Genomic DNA, 17243 nt, shown 5'->3' with positions numbered 1-17243 from the left:
GATCAGAGCCCAGGGCCCAAGCCTACACCCCCTGGCCCCATCGGTCCAAAGCTTCTTGCCCATCTCACTCTTTTGTCTCTCGTGAGCCGCAGTAGCTCGCGTTTCCTGCGTGAACAGCACCACCCTGTTAGATCTTACCGACCCTTCGCATCTCAACCTCCAAACAAGGACATTGAAAGTATGATAGGCTCACCGCTTTCCCCAAGGATCAGCTTTCTCGCCTTGGGGCGGATACTCTTTCCCTCCCACCTCTATCTTGGGATCACAGGTGCACCACTCCTTTTGCGGATACAGCTCGAGGATATCGGGAACGTCCGCCGTGTCGCCGCCGAACCATGTCGCCCCTTCTGGGAACGATGGTCAGAAGCGCAACGAGATCGGCGGGGGGAAATGTGAATGTGGGGAGACGGTTCCGTGGACGCGCGATGCAACCGGAAAGCTTACGGCAATTTGGGCAGGTCGATTTCTTGCCTATGTTCATGGTACTTTACGATGATGTCGAAAGTTATGGAAGCTCCGCAAAAGGTGTTGAGGCAATCCTATGACTTGTCGCAGACTAGACGGCCCTTCTCAGTTTCATCCGTCACTACCGCTGAATATCTCCTTCCCACGACTACTGTCGCCTTACATGAATCCCAAACATACGATTCAGAGCATGACGCTCTCTGTTCTATTGATGCCTTAAAGTTGACTCGGGAGACTATTTTGGGACGTACTAAGAAACAAAGGCAGGATGGAATGTCGGCAGCTCCGTTGAAACAAAGAAACAGCAGCGTCTTGACCTCGAACTGCTGTCATCCCCAAGAATAGAGGCTCCTCCGGCAACAAAGGACAATGGAAGACGGCCACGTGCATCACGTTTTTCTTTTCTTTCATCCCCTTTCCCCCTCGATTCGTCCCTCTTCCACCAACTCTGCTTTGACCACTTTCTGTTGCAGTACGCATAGAGTTTTGCTCAACTCTACATCATAGCAGACAGCAAGAAGCCGGTCTTCTTCTACCCAATCTTCGGAGCTTTCTTCTTCTCATCTTCTTGACATCTTTTCCACTTCCACCACTGATCGGTTCGCTTCGTGTTTTCAAGACGTCTTGCAAATGGGCAGATTCAGACCCTCTTTTCCACCCTTCGAGCCCTCCAGCCTTCGCAGACTTTCAGGTCCAACTTCTCCTGCCAGTCCTACATCGCCTCGCACCCCTCTACACTTCCCAAACCTCCCAAGCCCCCGGACACAGCCCCCAAATGCCTTCAACTTGAGCAAACAGATTGCAATTGAGCCCCCTTCGATGCCAATGCCTTGGATCTGGTCCTGCCACAAATGCCACACTCGGTACCATTTGGGTGCCACAAGAAGATGCCTTCATGACGGCCACTACTTTTGCGGCGGCACTACCGTCGACAAAATCAGTGGCAAGGTGAAGAAGCACAGAGCTTGTGTTAGTGAATTTGACTACAGTGGCTGGGAAGATTTTGCTAGATGGAAAAGAGCGACAAGTAGAAAAGGTGAAAAGGCTGGCAGGAAACACTGCGAAGACGAATGCGACTTTCCTAGTTCATGTCATTGGAAAGAACAGCATCCTGTTCAGGAGACCGGGTTTGGATTTCTTGATCCTAGCTGTCTCGACACGGAGCCCGACACGTCGTCAGTCGAGGGCAAACTAACAGTCCAAGAAAGCACTGGAAGTTATATCGGCAAAATTAGGAGAGCAGCAGAAAAACGTACAACGAAAGTAGCCAAGGCACTTTTATCACCAATAGCAGAAGAGGACCAGAAAGCATCATCGTCTCTTGATCCAAGGCCAAGAATGAATGGCCTCGGCCTCCACTTCCCAGTCATGGACTTCTCGAGCTCCAAAAATAGCGTCAAGGAGATTCATGGGCACGTGGACAAAGCAAAGATAAAGCTTTCAATCCCAAACAGTCGGCAGATGTCAGGTCGGGTCGTTCACGTATGGGAAGATGATGTTGACATGACGGATTGGATAACACCAGAAGCCACCGAAAGTCCGCCAATCTCTCCTTGCGCCCGGCCAGATGCAGTTGAAGTGCCTTTCGACTTCGGGCTCGAGCAAGACCAGGGTCCTCCAGCATCTGTGGCCGATGATGATTCGCCAGTTTCACCGATGCGAAGTGCATGGAACTGGACGGCTGGCGGCATTGGAGTTGCGTTGTCGCCGCCTGCTTTGCCAATAGAGGACGAGATTTGGGATGAAGGGATGGAAGATGAGATGGATGAAGCAGATATGATGTGGGACAGAGGGGAGACGGTGAAAGCGGAGAGCGTTGGTAGAAGACTTATTTAGCAATGCACCATCTGGATAGACTTGTGTACTAGTACTGAGTTGCGGAAAGCACTCCCATCCGAGTAGGTAGCACGAGACCCAATTTTTTTTTTGAGAAGGGTAGTTAATCCTCGATGCTTTATTTGACCCAGTCAAGGGATGAATTGTGAATGAGGAGCTGCAATGGTGCTTGCTCTGTAGAACAATAATGATGCTCGGATCTACAGTAAAGGAATTACGAGTATGACAGTAAAGTAAGGTAGTACTTCACGCCGCAATGGGAATGGCGGCGATCTGGAAATTGGGGACTGGGAATTGGGGACTGGCTACGTTTATCACTTCGACTAGAGGCTTGGCATTTTCGAGGAGTAAAGATAAGGACCACTCTATCCAATCACACACTCAGCAGACCTGAAGACGCCAAGACATCCCACGATAGCGCCGAGTCAGCTGCGTCATGGCTTTGGCCAAGTACGGAATTAAAAATTACTAGAATTATCTAAATGCACACAATCTATCGCCCTCTAACCAATCATGACTTCATCCTTTCTCTGACAATGAACTGAATTACTTAAATTATTTTAATGCTGTATTGCTATTCTATTCCCCGCAAAATAAAGTAGAGTACGCGGAAGATATCTCCCCCGCCTTCACACGCCAGCAACGGGAAAATATCAACTAACATCAATCATCTATCATCTATCAATCATACAATTGGATGGCCCGCAGATGATAGATCTAATTGCGGCGGAATGGCGCTCGATACAAGCATTAGGGTAAGGTATAGCAGCATATCATCAAAAGAAACTCCAACACGGTACTACCGGCTTTGCTTCCCATATCCACATCCTGGAAATGCCATGCTGCTTATTTCTTGTCTTGCCTGATAAGCCCCTCCAGATAACTAAATCCGTGACAAGAGCCTCAAAAGACATAAATCCCCATTCCATCTCCCAATTCCTCTCTCCCTCTTACATCTCACGCCAAGAAAGCTGTGTCGCCATCAGCTCTTCCAAAATCCCTCCCCATCACCCTCCTCCGCTCGAGCTTGCTGCACACGTGACCTGTCACCCGATTAAGATCATCGGGTTCGGAAAAAGCAACGGGAGATTTGGCAGTGCCTCTTAACCGTCAACATGACCAGCTATCCTGCTCCCACAGGCTATGCCCCTTCCTATTCATGGATTGGAGCACCCACCGCTTTCAATGGCACCAACCCCCTCTCGGGTGGTGACTCTTGTGAGTCTACTTTCTTCCATCTTCATAACTTACTTGCCACAACCCTTTCTTCCCCGAGCTGCTACGATTACTGGATAACGGAGCTAGCTAACAAATACTCTAGCCGTGGAGAATCTCAATCAATGGTATGCCCCTGGCGACCAAGCGTACATTATTGTCGCTTCGGCCATGGTGTTGGTCATGATACCCGGCCTAGGTTTTCTCTATTCGGGGCTAGCAAGGAGGAAATCCGCTCTGACCATGCTTTGGGTCACCATGGCCTCCTTCTCTGTCATCACTTTCCAATGGTACTTTTGGGGTTATTCGCTGGCATTTTCGGCACAAGGAACAAGCGGCTTTATCGGAGATCTGAAGCATTTCGGCTTGACCAACACGCTCGGTGCTCCGAGTCCTGGGTCGCCATTGATCCCCGAGTTGCTGTATAGCTTCTATCAGGTACTCAGAGCATTCGCTCTTTCAACCCTTCACTAGATGCTGATCTCTCCCTACAGTTGCAGTTCTGCGCCACTACAGCCGCCATTACATCAGGCGCCGTCGCTGAGCGAGGTCGTGTGCTCCCCTTGCTGGTTTTCATGTTCTGTTGGGCCACACTGGTCTACTGTCCAATTGCTTGTTGGGCTTGGAATATCAACGGCTGGGCGTTCAAATACGGTGTCAAGGATTACGCCGGCGGCGGGCCCGTCGAAATAGGCTCTGGCATGTCCGCTCTGGCATACTCTCTCGTACTAGGGAAACGCCAGGAGAAGATGATGGCAAACTTCCGTCCACACAATGTCTCCCTGATCGTCTTGGGCACGGTCTTCCTTTGGTTTGGTTGGTTGGGGTTCAACGGAGGGTCTGCGTTTGGGGCGAATCTGAGAGCGGTGCAAGCTTGCTGGAATACCAATCTGACGGCCATGTTTGCTTCGGCATCATGGGTGCTTCTTGATTTCAGATTGGCACGAAAATGGTCCATGGTGGGTTGGTGCTCAGGCGCTATTTCTGGCCTGGTCGCCGCCACGCCTGCATCTGGATACTGCACCCCCTGGGGGTCGATCGTGTTGGGCGTCGTATCGGGAGTGGTCTGCAATTATGCTACTAAGGGTACGCCTTCCGCAACCTCGTCTTTGTCCGTCTAACATGTCACAGTGAAATACTACTTACGCATTGACGACGCATTGGATATCTTCGCTGAGCACGCTGTTGCGGGAATGCTCGGTCTGATGGCCAATGCGCTTTTCAGCGCAACCTACATCATCGGACTTGACGGTGTCAACACTGGCATCATCACCGGCGGCTGGATCAATCACAACTACCGCCAATTCTACGTTCAACTCGCCTATATCCTCGCCGTAATCGGGTGGGCCTTCACCATGAGTCTCATCCTAGCTTATGGCATCAATTACATCCCAGGGCTCCACCTGCGAGCATCGGAAGAAGCTGAGCTCTTGGGCATGGACGATGACCAGCTTGGTGAATTCGCTTACGACTACGTCGAGGTCAGGCGAGACTACCTGGCGTGGACACCAGCGAGTACAGAGCCGCGAAAGGGTGAGGTCGATCTACCGCAACATGAAAGACACGGTATTACGGAACAGAAAGATATGATAATGGGCAGGGAGCCGGGCGAGAGCAGCAGCCAGGACAGTGGAGAGCAGCATACCGGGGTCGGAGGTGATAGGCATGCTGTCAAATATGAGAAACAGCAGCATTAAGCGTACGATCGTCTATGATGATTTAGCACAAAAGGCAAACACACGGTTCGCAATAGGGATGGATCTTGTGGTCTGGAATAGGGAGCGTTTTGGGATTGGTGAATGGGTCAGGTTGGAATGAAGTGGGCAAAGTGTCAGAATGTATGACTGAATTTGCCGATCTTTTTTGGTGATCGTTGCTATACCCGAGGCCTTATTCGTTTTCTTGTATTGTTGCCATTGTCCGAAAGCCCGCGGGGTGGGATGTACTAGTACGTCTAAATCTCCGAACTTCTCTTATGACACCGGCACTTTCTTCTTTTTCCTTTCTGGGCAACATACCGAGTTCTAGAGCCAATGTATCTTCGAAACCCAAGGACGTCCTGACAAGCCTACATGCATGTGCTTCAAATCGCAAGATAGGATCAAAGAGGAACAATGCTCGCCATCGCCCCTGCCGAAGATGTTGCCAAGGGTAGCAGACAAGACTTGACAGGATGCGAGTAGCGAAAACGACACCTTCGGGGATACGGATGCTACGAATCGAGGTCGAGATCGAGGTTGTCCAGACCGCACGAGATGGCACACCAAAGACTCTCACTCAACCATCTCTGCTGCACATCAGCTTCAAACAGTCCAGGGATTGCCGTCGTCGCTCGCCATACCAGATACTTTAAACGACGTGCGAACTACTCTTGCTTGGAAAGGACTCATCTTTGCACATTTGTCGAAATCCGGGTTCTCTTCACTTTTATTATTGATATGCTTTATTCTGCTTCCCCGGGCTTTTTTGTATGTACAGCTCCAAACAGGTACTTTTTCCATTCGTCGTGCTGCTTTACCCGTTGCCTCATCTTACCCCGCTCTTGTAATCCCGGCCGCTTCGTTTAGCAGACAGTACGGTGAACGCCCTTGCTCATTGGTCTGTGCGCCTTGTGCTTGTTAACGTGGTCGACACCTTTGCTTTGATGCTGTTTTTCAATGGTCGTTGCACCGGGCTGGAAGGCCGACAAATCCATGGGATCAGCGTTCATCAATTGCTCGGTGACGGCGATAATATCGGTAATCAGCCGGTCGAGAAGGTCCAGTGACATGCTCTCGCGGACAACAACACGCAAAATCTCCGTTTTTTCCTCCTTGGGCGGAAGTGGATAATTGGGAATGATGTACTGCTTGACACGCAGGAGAGTGCTAATGCTCTCTTGCTTGACGTGGCTATAGTCCTTTTTGAAGGCATCGGACAAGCGGAAAGCAACAACCGGGAGGCCCGCAATGTAATCCGCGCTGGTCTCGTTCTCTTCGTTGAAACCATCCTTATTCTTACGATGGATGTCGGAAACGCAGGTATCTGGATTATGGTTTCGATGTCAGTTTGGCCTATTTTAAGAGGGTACATTGAGCCTTGGAGCTTGTCTAAAGAGAAGTACTCTCATGACATATCGCAAGACTCAGCGATTTGGTCCAAAAGAGGAAACATGGACATCTAAATACGTACACCAGCCAGTAGCTTCAAGGGACTTGCTCAGGAGACGGGCATTGGAAAGGCAGTTCTCCATGATGGCTCTGAACCCGTCGAAGCCAAGGTGAATAAGATTATAGTACTGAGCGATGATTTGAGCACCTGGGCGAGAGAAGTTGAGGGTATATGACTCTTCTGTGCCGCCAAGATAGTGCAGCTCGAAGATTAAGTGCCTGGGAAGATACGACTCGTCTCGCCAGATGATCCAGCCAACACCTGGGGACCCGTCAGCATGTGGGCAGTAGCCTAAGTCAGAGCTATTCGAATGGGCTTGTAAGCCAGGTCTACCCACCTGCATATACGAGACCAAATTTATGACCAGAAGTGTTGATTGACTTGACACGAGGGAGCGCAAAGTTCCTGTTCGTCGTTGGTATGGGTTATTCCCAACCACACTTTGGAAATAGGAGCCAGTCGATGTGCGTCAAAGAAGAGCGCAAGCACTCAAGAACGTGATAGCCTGCTGGGAGAATGACTTACCACTTTGGTCCACCAGCATGAGCATGTGTGAACGGAGCTATGAAACCTCCACTGGCAGCATCGACATGAATAGGGATATCATTCCCAGTCTTTTCCTCGTACTCATCCAAGATCTTCGAGATCTCTTCCACTGGTTCGTAGTGACCGGTGTACGTGCTACCCATGATCACAAACACCCCGATAGTGTTTTCATCAATGTTCTTCTTCACAAGCTCAGGGTCGAGTCTGTACTTGCTCTTCTCGCTGACATCCAGAATTCTAGCTTCGACCTCAAAGTAACGAGCAAACTTCTCCAAAGCTACTTGAGCATTGGAGCCCATGATGATGTTTGGCTTCGTTTTGTCCTTGCCCTCTGCATCACGCTTTTCCTGCCATCTTCTCTTCATGGCAAGACCGCCAAGATGAATTGCCTCGGAAGAACCGGTCGTGGCAGAACCAATGGCGGTTTCGCCTTTTTGCACACCCCAGAGATGGGAAATAATTGAAACCTAATTAGAAGTTTCGGAATCAGTATTGCCGTGAGGAGAGGGTTGCCAGCCATGAAACATGTCCACAGACTAGCCACTCCCCAAACGTGTCTCGGGGCTTGTATTGTGGGGTGATAAGGAAGTATCAAACTTCAAGAAGACGTACACAACGGGCGTGCATGGCCTACGCACATTTCGGAGTCAGCGTTGCTTAATCAAGACACGAAAGCTGGGTTAATGATATCGGTCTCAGGAGTAGGAGCAGGGGTTCGCTACAAGACTATGTCTTGCGACTCTCAAGGTTTGGTACAAAACAGGGAAGAATAACTCTGAAATTTAGGTACCATCATGGCGGGATACTCATCGGCATCACTCATGTTTTTGGACAAATTCTCCACCATTAGGGCTTCTGCTTCACGCTCCATATAGGTGCCAACGAAGCTGGCCAAGTTCAAATTCGGCCTACCATCCAAGTCCAACTCGTCTTTCAGCATCTGAAAGACAGCATCTGCAGGAGCTCCCTCCTTGGGGATCTTGAATTTGGAGATCTCCTGCTGACTGGCATAGCGGGAAGAGTACGGTGTCATGGTGGAAACAGCGCTCTTTGTGTGGACATGGTGCTTGTGTGCTTGGCCTAATTGCTGGTCAGAATCGGAGCAACAACTCACCCTAGTAAGTCAATGAAGCGGAGTCTGATTGGGAGCTTTACTGGGATGGTCGTGCTGATGAGGTAGACTTAGTTTCGGTTGTGCAAATGAAGACGAATAGAAAGATGTGAATGCTTTCTTACCAGAGCTTGGATGATCTGATCCGGATCGACCTGAGACTAATTAGACCAGAGGACCAGAGAAGACTTGGCGAGATATTGTAGGCTACTAACATGACGTGCGAGAGACATGATGATCCAGACGGGTGAGATGTCTTTTCCTGGGATTTGGATCTTGATGAGGATTGGTGGTTTTGGTAGATCTTGGATATTAACAATTATCAGCGCGAATATAGTAGATGGCGGAGCTTTTGGAAGGATGAGACGAGCGAGGAGCTTACCGCTTCCCTTAGATATTGAAGTTGAGCTTTAGACAATTGGAAGGTGTGGGAATTGAAATGTGAGGAGGAGTGTAAGTTTTAAGACTCGACCATTGGACACATCAACTAGCTGCAGATAATTCATCATTCATCATTCATCATTGCTGTCGTCACTCTCCCGAGCTTCCGAAAGCTTATGAGCCATCTCAAGCGACGCTAAAGTAATTACCTCCAGAATACTCCGGTACTCGAAGTGGTCAAAACAAGTGACGGATTTCGGGTTTTCCATCAAAACTCGACGTTTTATAGCTTACGCTATGCGATTACCTAGGTAATATACCTATCTAATTTTTTTACATATAATAGCTATTAATATATTATATAATTTTATACGCGAACTTTATATATTTTAACTAGATTTACGCTATTTATATAAAGAATAAGTAAGACTAGAAGAAAAAAACGCGAAAATTATTAAATTTAACGCGTAAAAATTACTTTAACTTAATACGCTCTCTTACTTAATCTATTATATAATTAAATAAGTTTTTAATAATATTATAAATAGATAGAATTAATCTTTATAAAATATCTTATATAGAGAATCTTATATACGTGAAATTCTTAGTTATAGTTGAAATTACTATATGAAATATCTCGATTTACGTGCGAAACGCGAAATTCGTTATTTATTTTAACCGGTTCTAGTACGGTAACCCAGACTGACAGAGAGATCAACCACCTGTTAGAAAAGGGGCTTGTGGGTCCTAAGCGAGAGGACCCTGGATTACTTGGCCTACGTACGCTTGACGTACGCTTGGCGGAGTCTTGGCGGAGTCTTGGTGGATAAGCTTAAGCAAGCGATCCCCCCCGAGTTTCCTTTGCTTCCTTAAGAATTAGTTTTACTACCAGATCTATAGACGAATATATATCTTTCTAATTCTACATTATTATATAACTCTAAGGCTCCGATCTAAGATCGAGTCTAATATCATCGAAAATTCATTTTCCATTTTTTCATTTTCCGGTTTTTCAAATTTTAGTTTTCGCTTCTTTCTTATAATTACTATATATTAGAGAAATTAATTAATTTCTAAAGAGTATAAATTATAATACGTATTCTATAATATAATTTAGAAATAAATAATATAAATTATTTTATTATTAATAAAGAAAGATTTAATTAGATATTTTTATAGTATTTATAAAAAGTTAGCGAAAGTATTAACTCTAACTCTACTCTTAAAATACTTCTAAGCGTATCGTCTAGATAATATTATAATTCTTTAAAGAGAGTACTATTTAAGATCTTAGTATAAGAGTTCTAGCGTCTAGAACTTTAAATATAAATATTTATACTCTATAGAGCCATCGTATATATTTTGATAGATTGATATATGAATTGAGAGGTGGCTATGAAATATGGTTTGGCGATTTTCAAAAATCAAAATCGCGGGGTTGACCACCCTGTCAGTATGGGTTGCCGTATCCGGTAGGTATCCGGGTATCCCCGATTCCCCCATAAGCTCTCCGGCTTACAGCTTGGCTTGGCACGTGGTCCCCTGACCCGTATTCTCCGACTTCGTACATTACTTGCTTATATAGGACTAAAAGTACACCTAAAGGTACTGACTGCTGTTGATCAAGACTGCCTCCAGAAAACAATAATGGGTATTGCACAATGTCACTCACTCGCTAATCACGCTCAGAACGTAGCAATACAATCCACTCCCTTCTGCATCCTGCCTAATGCGTCATAAAACCATATCAGTCTTCTGCCGAGCCATCATCTCAGAGCTCGATCAAGTCCACCTCTGAGAAGTCAGGCGGACTCTTTCTGTATACGACCCTCGCACTGCTGTCCAAGCCCGTAAACTTGTTGCTAATCCAGATGTACTTCGACAACTTCTGCGTCCGATAAATTTCATCATCACTCACTCCTAGATCGTCTCTAGGGATCCAAATCACAGGCCTTCTGGCTCTTAACGCCTCATGCTGGAAGGCTCGCTGCACGAGCTTGTCTCGCTCGTCCGGCGTCAGATCCTCGATTTCATCATTGATCCCCGCGAACAGAGCTTCTCCGATCGCGTTCGTTCCACTGCGTTGAGCCTCAAGATCTGGTGACTTACGCGCAGGATGGTGCTGGCGATGATATTGCCGGGGCGAGGCAACCTGTCCGTTCTGTCCAGGAGAATAGGGCGTCTGCTTCCGGGAACGGTCCGCCCAGGACGATGCCTTGAGAGGAATGAGATTTCCCACCGCTTCCGGTACTAGCAGCCCCAGAGTTCTTGGATCCAGTCTACCACGCTCGTTGGGGGCTTCGATGTTCTGCATTTCAATACTCTCACGCGCCCTATTATCGTCTGCAGAAAGACGTTCGCGATCATTGAGAACATCGTTGATGTCGTCACCCTCTTGCTCGTTCTCATCCAGCTTCCAACGCTTTTCTTGTGCTCGTGCGAATTCCTCGTCGCGCATCACAGCCTCGTCTTCCAGAGTGATGGGCAAGTACCTCAGCAATGGTCCAAATGCACCGTTGAGGAGCCATTGATAGAGAATGGTAAGAATAAGAACAACAATCATGATGATACCTTGGACCTTGCAAGGTGTGCCAATTGCTTTGCCATCGGGTGCTGCATCCCTAACGAGGAAGAATAGGCCGATTAGACAAAGCTCCATTAGATACAACCCTGTGAAGAGCTGATTGATGGCCGTGGGATAGAGCAAGCCACCTGTGTCGAAGCGGAACTTTGTCACATAGAGCGTGTTGTACCTATAGACTAGCCAAAACAAAGCGAAGGTGATGATGTTGAAAACCATGATCAGTGGAGATATAATGGAGTACACCAAACCTGAAAAATATCAGCTGATTCAATGATTGCGAGTATGATAGCGTTCTCCTTATTGACTCACCAATGCATGCCAAATTGGTGTAAACTGGGAAGAAAGTTCCCCACTGCATGTTGGGCAGATTTGTTTGTCTGTGCCATTTCTGCCTGGCGGTATTGTCGAGTAGCGGCGCGAGGAGAAACCACTCAATCAAGCCCACGATTTGGACGAGATCTCCGGCGCTAACCGATAATGCTTGCAACAGCAAGTACGAGAAGAAGTAATTCGAAGCTTTGGGCAGGTTCTGCGCCAAGAGTTCTGGTACGCTTTGAGGGTGTCGTGTGATTTCTGATATAATCGAGGTGATCCCAGACGATATTGAAATCACGAGGAATACCTGCACGAATAGAAACGCAAAGTAAAATTTCTGCACGCTCAACTCTACTGCCATGCCAGTATAATCGCCCTGAACCTTAGCAAGAAATCGTAAAATGATCGGGAGTAGAACCAAGAGGAGTGCCAGGATGACCTGAGGTAAGACACCTTGGATGATTGAAAATACCTCTCTCGGCGCAGGGGCAAGCCAATGCAACCATTTCACTGTGCCCGTGAGCGCCTTGATTTGCGACAAGATAGCAGTGAATGAGACCGGGAAGGCCCACCCGATTACCAGTCCGACAATTGTGACAAGGACAACGGCGGGGCGAACATAGGACTCCCACCATCTCATTGACATGTTGTCCCAAATGACATCGTCTGGCGAAATTTCCACAACTCTTGGAGCCATTTGGCTTGGTGTATGATGGCTGACAGCTTGACAGGCCATGTGTGCAGCTACTTGATGGTTAAATTGTACGAATGCAGAGTTCATAAGTGGGAACTTCTCGGGGTTTTTTTGATCTTGTTCGATCTCGGCATTGAGTCGAGCGACCTCCTTACGGCAGTAATCGATCGTGTCAACTTTTTGTCCTAATAGTGGCAAGGAGATCATCCATTGCGAACCAAAGATGGGAAGTCTCATAGATTCACGATCTTTCTCCTTCAAATATCGCTTCCACACAGGTTCACCTTCATTGGTATTATAGTCTTCGTGGTAGGCGATGGGATAGTCGACGGCTTCTTTCTCACTCGCTTTGTCATTTGGCGACTCCTTACGGGACTTCTTTGAGTGGTCTTTCGCCCCTTTTAAGCCTGGGTTCGATCCTGGACCATTGACAGTGGGTTGGGCATTGCACCCCGGGGTCATTGGACTTGGGCGGCTCAACGGGAATTCGTCTTCCTCTCGACCGTGAGGAGTAGGACTTGGAATACCGTACGGTACATTCTTCTTGCGATTCCAGAGATAGAACCTTGACTGGTGCGGTTCTTCGGCCTCTCCAAGTCGCTCAGGATTGCGCAATATATCTGTATAGCCCGAGTCCCGCTTGGTCCTGTGATCAATTGGTGCGCCTTCGATGCCCAGGCCTTCACCATAACGACTCGACCTCGACAGTGAATATGCGGGCCCATCTCGTGATACGCTCTCCCTAATTGTACTATCATTTGATGGCTCGCTAGAGCTCTGCTGGTGGTCTCTTCCTAGGCTGGCGTCACGGTTCTTGTATGGATAGTCAGAATCTGGTGAGATCGACCGTGACCGAGTACCGTCTAAGCCGGAGCTGGCTTTTTCCACATGAGATTTGCTCCGTGGAGCTGCTGGCTCAGGAGTCGCCGGAATGGATCCTCCTATTGTGTTTAACCGCTCATCAATACCCTTGCCAACTGTCTTAAAGCCTCCGAAAACAGTCTTCCCCAGGTTGCCAATACCATGCCCAACAGCTTCCATTCCTTGACTCAGAGCAGGGATTGGCACTAGAGGTTTCTTTCGGTCTCGAGATTGCTCCCTTGACGGCTCATTGGAAGACTCCGCCAGCGCTTCGTCTATCGTATGCCGGACTTGATGTGGATCTCCAGAACTGATGCCGTCTGTTTGAGCCAGGTCTACGCTTTGCACTTCTGACGCCTTTAGGTGTTCTGATGCGGCTACCTTAGATTCCTTTCCGCCCGCGTTCTTCGCTTCCGTTTCAAGCTTGTCAAGATGTGACTTCTTCGCATTCTTTATAAGTGACGTCTCTGCGGATTCTAAGGAACCAGCAAGCTTGTTGCGACGCTTGACCTTGTTATGGAGCTCGTCGAAATCACGGTTGATCCAGATGTTGCGGATTCCACCAGGGAAAACATCGTAAAGTCCTTCAAGGGCTTCGAACGTGCACCATTTAGGTGGTATTGCTGTAACTAGAACAGTTGTTGCAGAAGCTCGCAGTCGATGTTGGGGTGAAGTCAGATAGGCTTGGCGTAGACGGATGTAACCCCTGATCTCATCAAAGAACACAAAGCATGTGTAGATGACTACGCCAACAGCCAAGACAAGATGAGCCCAGTATCTATTGTTCTTGTCGGGCGGTACATCGCCCCAGCCGAACCGGTCGAGTCCTGTGACGTTTGTATAAGTGCTTGATTTGAAGTTCCCTGTAGCAAAGTGTGGGCCCCTTCCGTGGACAAAGTTCAAGGGAAGAAGTATGGGGAGGATGACAAGTGCCATCGGGATAAATATCTTCAGTAGTGTTCGTAAGTATCGTAGGAAAAAATAGGCATCCAGCCCACATTTCTGTATGAAGTCCGAATTTGACGTCTTGAAAACGGGTAGAATCCATTGCCAAAGACCTTTGGGAGGTGGTGCAGTTCGTTCACGTTCAGGGAGAAGAAATGTACGTGGTCTGCTAATTAGGGGTTAGCAGTTTCTCCAAAAATATATGTGCGCAGGCTTACTAGATTCTGCTAAACCTGCCATGAAGCAGTAGAAAAAGGCTGAACTCTATCCCAAAGACAGCGAGACCAGAAATCAAGGAGGCAAGGAATGAGTCGAGTGAAATGCCTGCTGACTGACTCGCTGTGCCACCTTGATCCAAAGCCTGGCTGAACGACGTAGGCCCCGCGATTGCTGAAGTGGAGGAAGCCATGCCAGTAGCAGTTATTCCTAGGCTGGAACGGTATGTTCACGTTGACTTGCCCTGTGAGTGAGTGCGTGAGTAGCAGAGCAATCTCTAGCGACTACCTGAGTCGCCCACGCATTGATCTCATGGTAGAAAGGAGAGGAAGTGAGTGACGGCGATGGCATGAATGATGGCAAACGTAGAGGGAACTCTAAGACGCCGGCATGACATGTCGGAGGCGACAGCATGTAGCGCTCAGTGGCATGTTATGTATCATGGGAAATCTGGTCAGAGCGCCCCTTTGTTACCACTTGGTGACTGGCAGGGATCACTTCTTGATTAACAGCGAGCCACGAGACTGGGAAGACGCGAGTCTGAACGCTAAGCTTTTCTATAGATTCACTGTCAAATACCTAGCGGCGGTTAATCTCTCGTCCAATGAACGAAGCTTTTGAATTGGTATTCTTCGCTCACGACAGATCTTACTTTGCTCAAATCTCAGGCCATGGAGCAGATCTTTTGTGCAAGTTGTGCAAGAACACTACACGAGATCTTTGTGCTAGCAATTCTGGAAGCTGCTTATTCGTAAAGACGGTTCCTACAGCCAAGCCCTGATAAAGTGGGGCTGCGTGGGGCAGATTTTGGCGCCTATAATTGTATGTAGGTGCAATTGACTGCTTCTGCTTCTGCTTCTGTTTCTGCTTCATGCTCAAAATCGCCAGCATCCAAGGGTTCATTCTATTCACCACGTCTCTGACTGCCGAGGAAGATCAATTGAGCGCGGATTGTATGTGGCCAAGCGGCCTCCTGCGACAATCCTCCCACCATCTTCGGATTGGTAAACCCCTGCAACTCATGAATCAGCCCTTACTACACACTTCTCCCTCCCAGCCTTTCGCATTCATGACTTCGTGTCGCGCAACAAATGCTGATCTGCTGTCATGTAGTGTGAAGCTCCTCCCGGAGTATAGATACTCAATTTTGGAACTACGTTGGGAGTCCTGCATTGCAATTGCCAGAATCGCCGAACTCATCAGTTCACGAGTACTCAATCAAAACTTCAAGGGTTCCTGAACCGCAAGACAAGATGGTTGGGTTAGGACCTAGGCGCCAGCCATCCCGAAAGGGTCCGTTGTCTCTCTGGGTGAAGCGTGAAGCTGGAGACTGATGGGGCATGCGTGTAGGGTCGATGGCAGATGTCCCTGATGATCTTCTCGAACAGATCAAGTACTTGGAGAACGTATTCACGGTGGATCAGGCTAAGTTGAAAGAGGTGACCAACCACTTCGTCAAGGAGCTGGAGAAAGGAAAGTCACCTGTCCTATTGCGCCGGTAAGGACATCTCTAACACCGACCAGGCCTCAGCGTCGAAGGTGGCAGCATTGTCAGTAGAGCGAAGCATCGAAGGTCACCCTCGAAATACTGACTTCACCACAGCCGATGAATCCGACCTGGGTCATGGGATTTCCTGATGGCCATGAGACTGGAACGTTCCTCGCCCTCGACATGGGCGGAACCAATTTGCGTGTCTGCGAGATCATCTTACTTGAAGAAAAGGGTGAGTTCGACATAATCCAGTCAAAATATCGGATGCCGGAAGAATTGAAAACGGGAGAATCCGAAGAGCTGTGGGAATACATTGCGGATTGTATCCAACAGTTCATTGAGTATCACCATGAAGTTGAAGATCTGGAAAAGCTGGACAAAATCCCTCTTGGTTTCACCTTCTCATTTCCAGCCACCCAGAATTACATAGACAATGGTATCCTCCAGCGCTGGACAAAAGGGTTTGATATCTCTGGCGTCGAGGGAAAGGATGTCGCCCCCCTCTTTGAAGCCGCCCTCGCCAAACGAAAACTCCCCATCAGACTCAGCGCCTTAATCAATGACACCACTGGTACCCTGATTGCCTCAGCGTATACCGACGACACCATGAGAATTGGCTGCATCTTCGGCACCGGATGCAATGCTGCCTATATGGAAAATTGCGGCTCCGTACCCAAAATAGCCAGCTACAACCTGCCCCCGGATATGCCTATCGCGATCAATTGCGAATATGGTGCATTCGACAACGAGCACATAGTCCTCCCTCGCACACCTTACGACGTCGTTATCGACAACGACTCGCCTCGCCCCGGCCAGCAAGCTTTCGAGAAGATGATAGCAGGCCTGTATCTTGGCGAATTATTCCGTCTTGTGCTCGTAGATCTGCACGACAACAAGAGCTGCAAAGTCTTTCAAGGGCAGAATATCAGCAAGCTGCGGAAAGCATACACGCTTGATTCTTCCTTCCTCTCCATGATCGAAGAAGACCCTTTCGAGAATTTGTCAGAAACTGGTGATCTGTTTCATAGAGAATTGGGCATCAAAACAAACAAACCCGAACTGGAACTCTGTCGCCGCCTTGCCGAACTAATTGGCACTCGCGCTGCCCGCCTCTCAGCCTGCGGTGTTGCAGCTATCTGCAAAAAGAAGAATATGGAGACTTGTCATGTTGGCGCCGATGGCAGTGTGTTCAACAAATATCCTCACTTCAAAGCTAGAGGAGCGGTAGCACTGAGAGAGATATTAGACTGGAAGGTGGGTGAGAAGGATCCCATCAGTATTTTGGCTGCAGAGGACGGGAGCGGTGTGGGGGCGGCGTTGATTGCCGCCTTGACGATCAAGCGGGTGAAGGCTGGCAACCTTGCAGGCATTAGAAATGTCGAGGGGATGGTGTAGATACTCAACGACATAGAACATAGAACGGAAACAGGCC

At 48.3% G+C, this 17243-nt stretch overlaps 5 protein-coding genes across 5 annotated transcripts; 3 read left to right on the top strand and 2 right to left on the bottom strand.

The window, feature by feature from the left end:
- Positions 1-1284: 1284 nt before the first annotated feature.
- On the top strand, positions 1285-2443 carry HO133_008092 (uncharacterized protein; the record flags this gene model as incomplete). The annotated part of the gene is made up of 2 exons (XM_037298960.1): positions 1285-2280; positions 2405-2443. The coding sequence occupies 2 exons, from the start codon at positions 1285-1287 to the stop codon at positions 2441-2443; spliced, it is 1035 nt and encodes a 344-aa protein (XP_037156296.1).
- A 973-nt stretch (positions 2444-3416) lies between these two features.
- On the top strand, positions 3417-5213 carry HO133_008091 (uncharacterized protein; the record flags this gene model as incomplete). The annotated part of the gene is made up of 4 exons (XM_037298959.1): positions 3417-3519; positions 3623-3954; positions 4011-4602; positions 4648-5213. The coding sequence occupies 4 exons, from the start codon at positions 3417-3419 to the stop codon at positions 5211-5213; spliced, it is 1593 nt and encodes a 530-aa protein (XP_037156295.1).
- A 576-nt stretch (positions 5214-5789) lies between these two features.
- Positions 5790-8245, bottom strand: HO133_008090 (uncharacterized protein; the record flags this gene model as incomplete). The annotated part of the gene is made up of 7 exons (XM_037298958.1): positions 5790-5803; positions 5858-5863; positions 6094-6540; positions 6688-6927; positions 7004-7071; positions 7192-7679; positions 8003-8245. The coding sequence occupies 7 exons, from the start codon at positions 8243-8245 to the stop codon at positions 5790-5792; spliced, it is 1506 nt and encodes a 501-aa protein (XP_037156294.1).
- A 2230-nt stretch (positions 8246-10475) lies between these two features.
- HO133_008089 (uncharacterized protein) lies at positions 10476-14512 on the bottom strand (the record flags this gene model as incomplete). The annotated part of the gene is made up of 3 exons (XM_037298957.1): positions 10476-11536; positions 11598-14272; positions 14322-14512. The coding sequence occupies 3 exons, from the start codon at positions 14510-14512 to the stop codon at positions 10476-10478; spliced, it is 3927 nt and encodes a 1308-aa protein (XP_037156293.1).
- Positions 14513-15572: 1060 nt separating this feature from the next.
- Positions 15573-17206, top strand: HO133_008088 (uncharacterized protein; the record flags this gene model as incomplete). Its single annotated transcript, XM_037298956.1, has 4 exons — positions 15573-15612; positions 15670-15796; positions 15851-15869; positions 15923-17206. 4 exons carry the CDS (start codon positions 15573-15575, stop codon positions 17204-17206), a joined length of 1470 nt encoding a protein of 489 aa, XP_037156292.1.
- Positions 17207-17243: the final 37 nt, after the last annotated feature.

The sequence above is a fragment of the Letharia lupina genome (assembly GCF_014066315.1).
Source record: "Letharia lupina isolate WasteWater1 chromosome Unknown contig_4, whole genome shotgun sequence".
NCBI lineage: Eukaryota > Fungi > Ascomycota > Lecanoromycetes > Lecanorales > Parmeliaceae > Letharia > Letharia lupina.
This window is presented reverse-complemented; position numbering and strand designations above follow the sequence as displayed.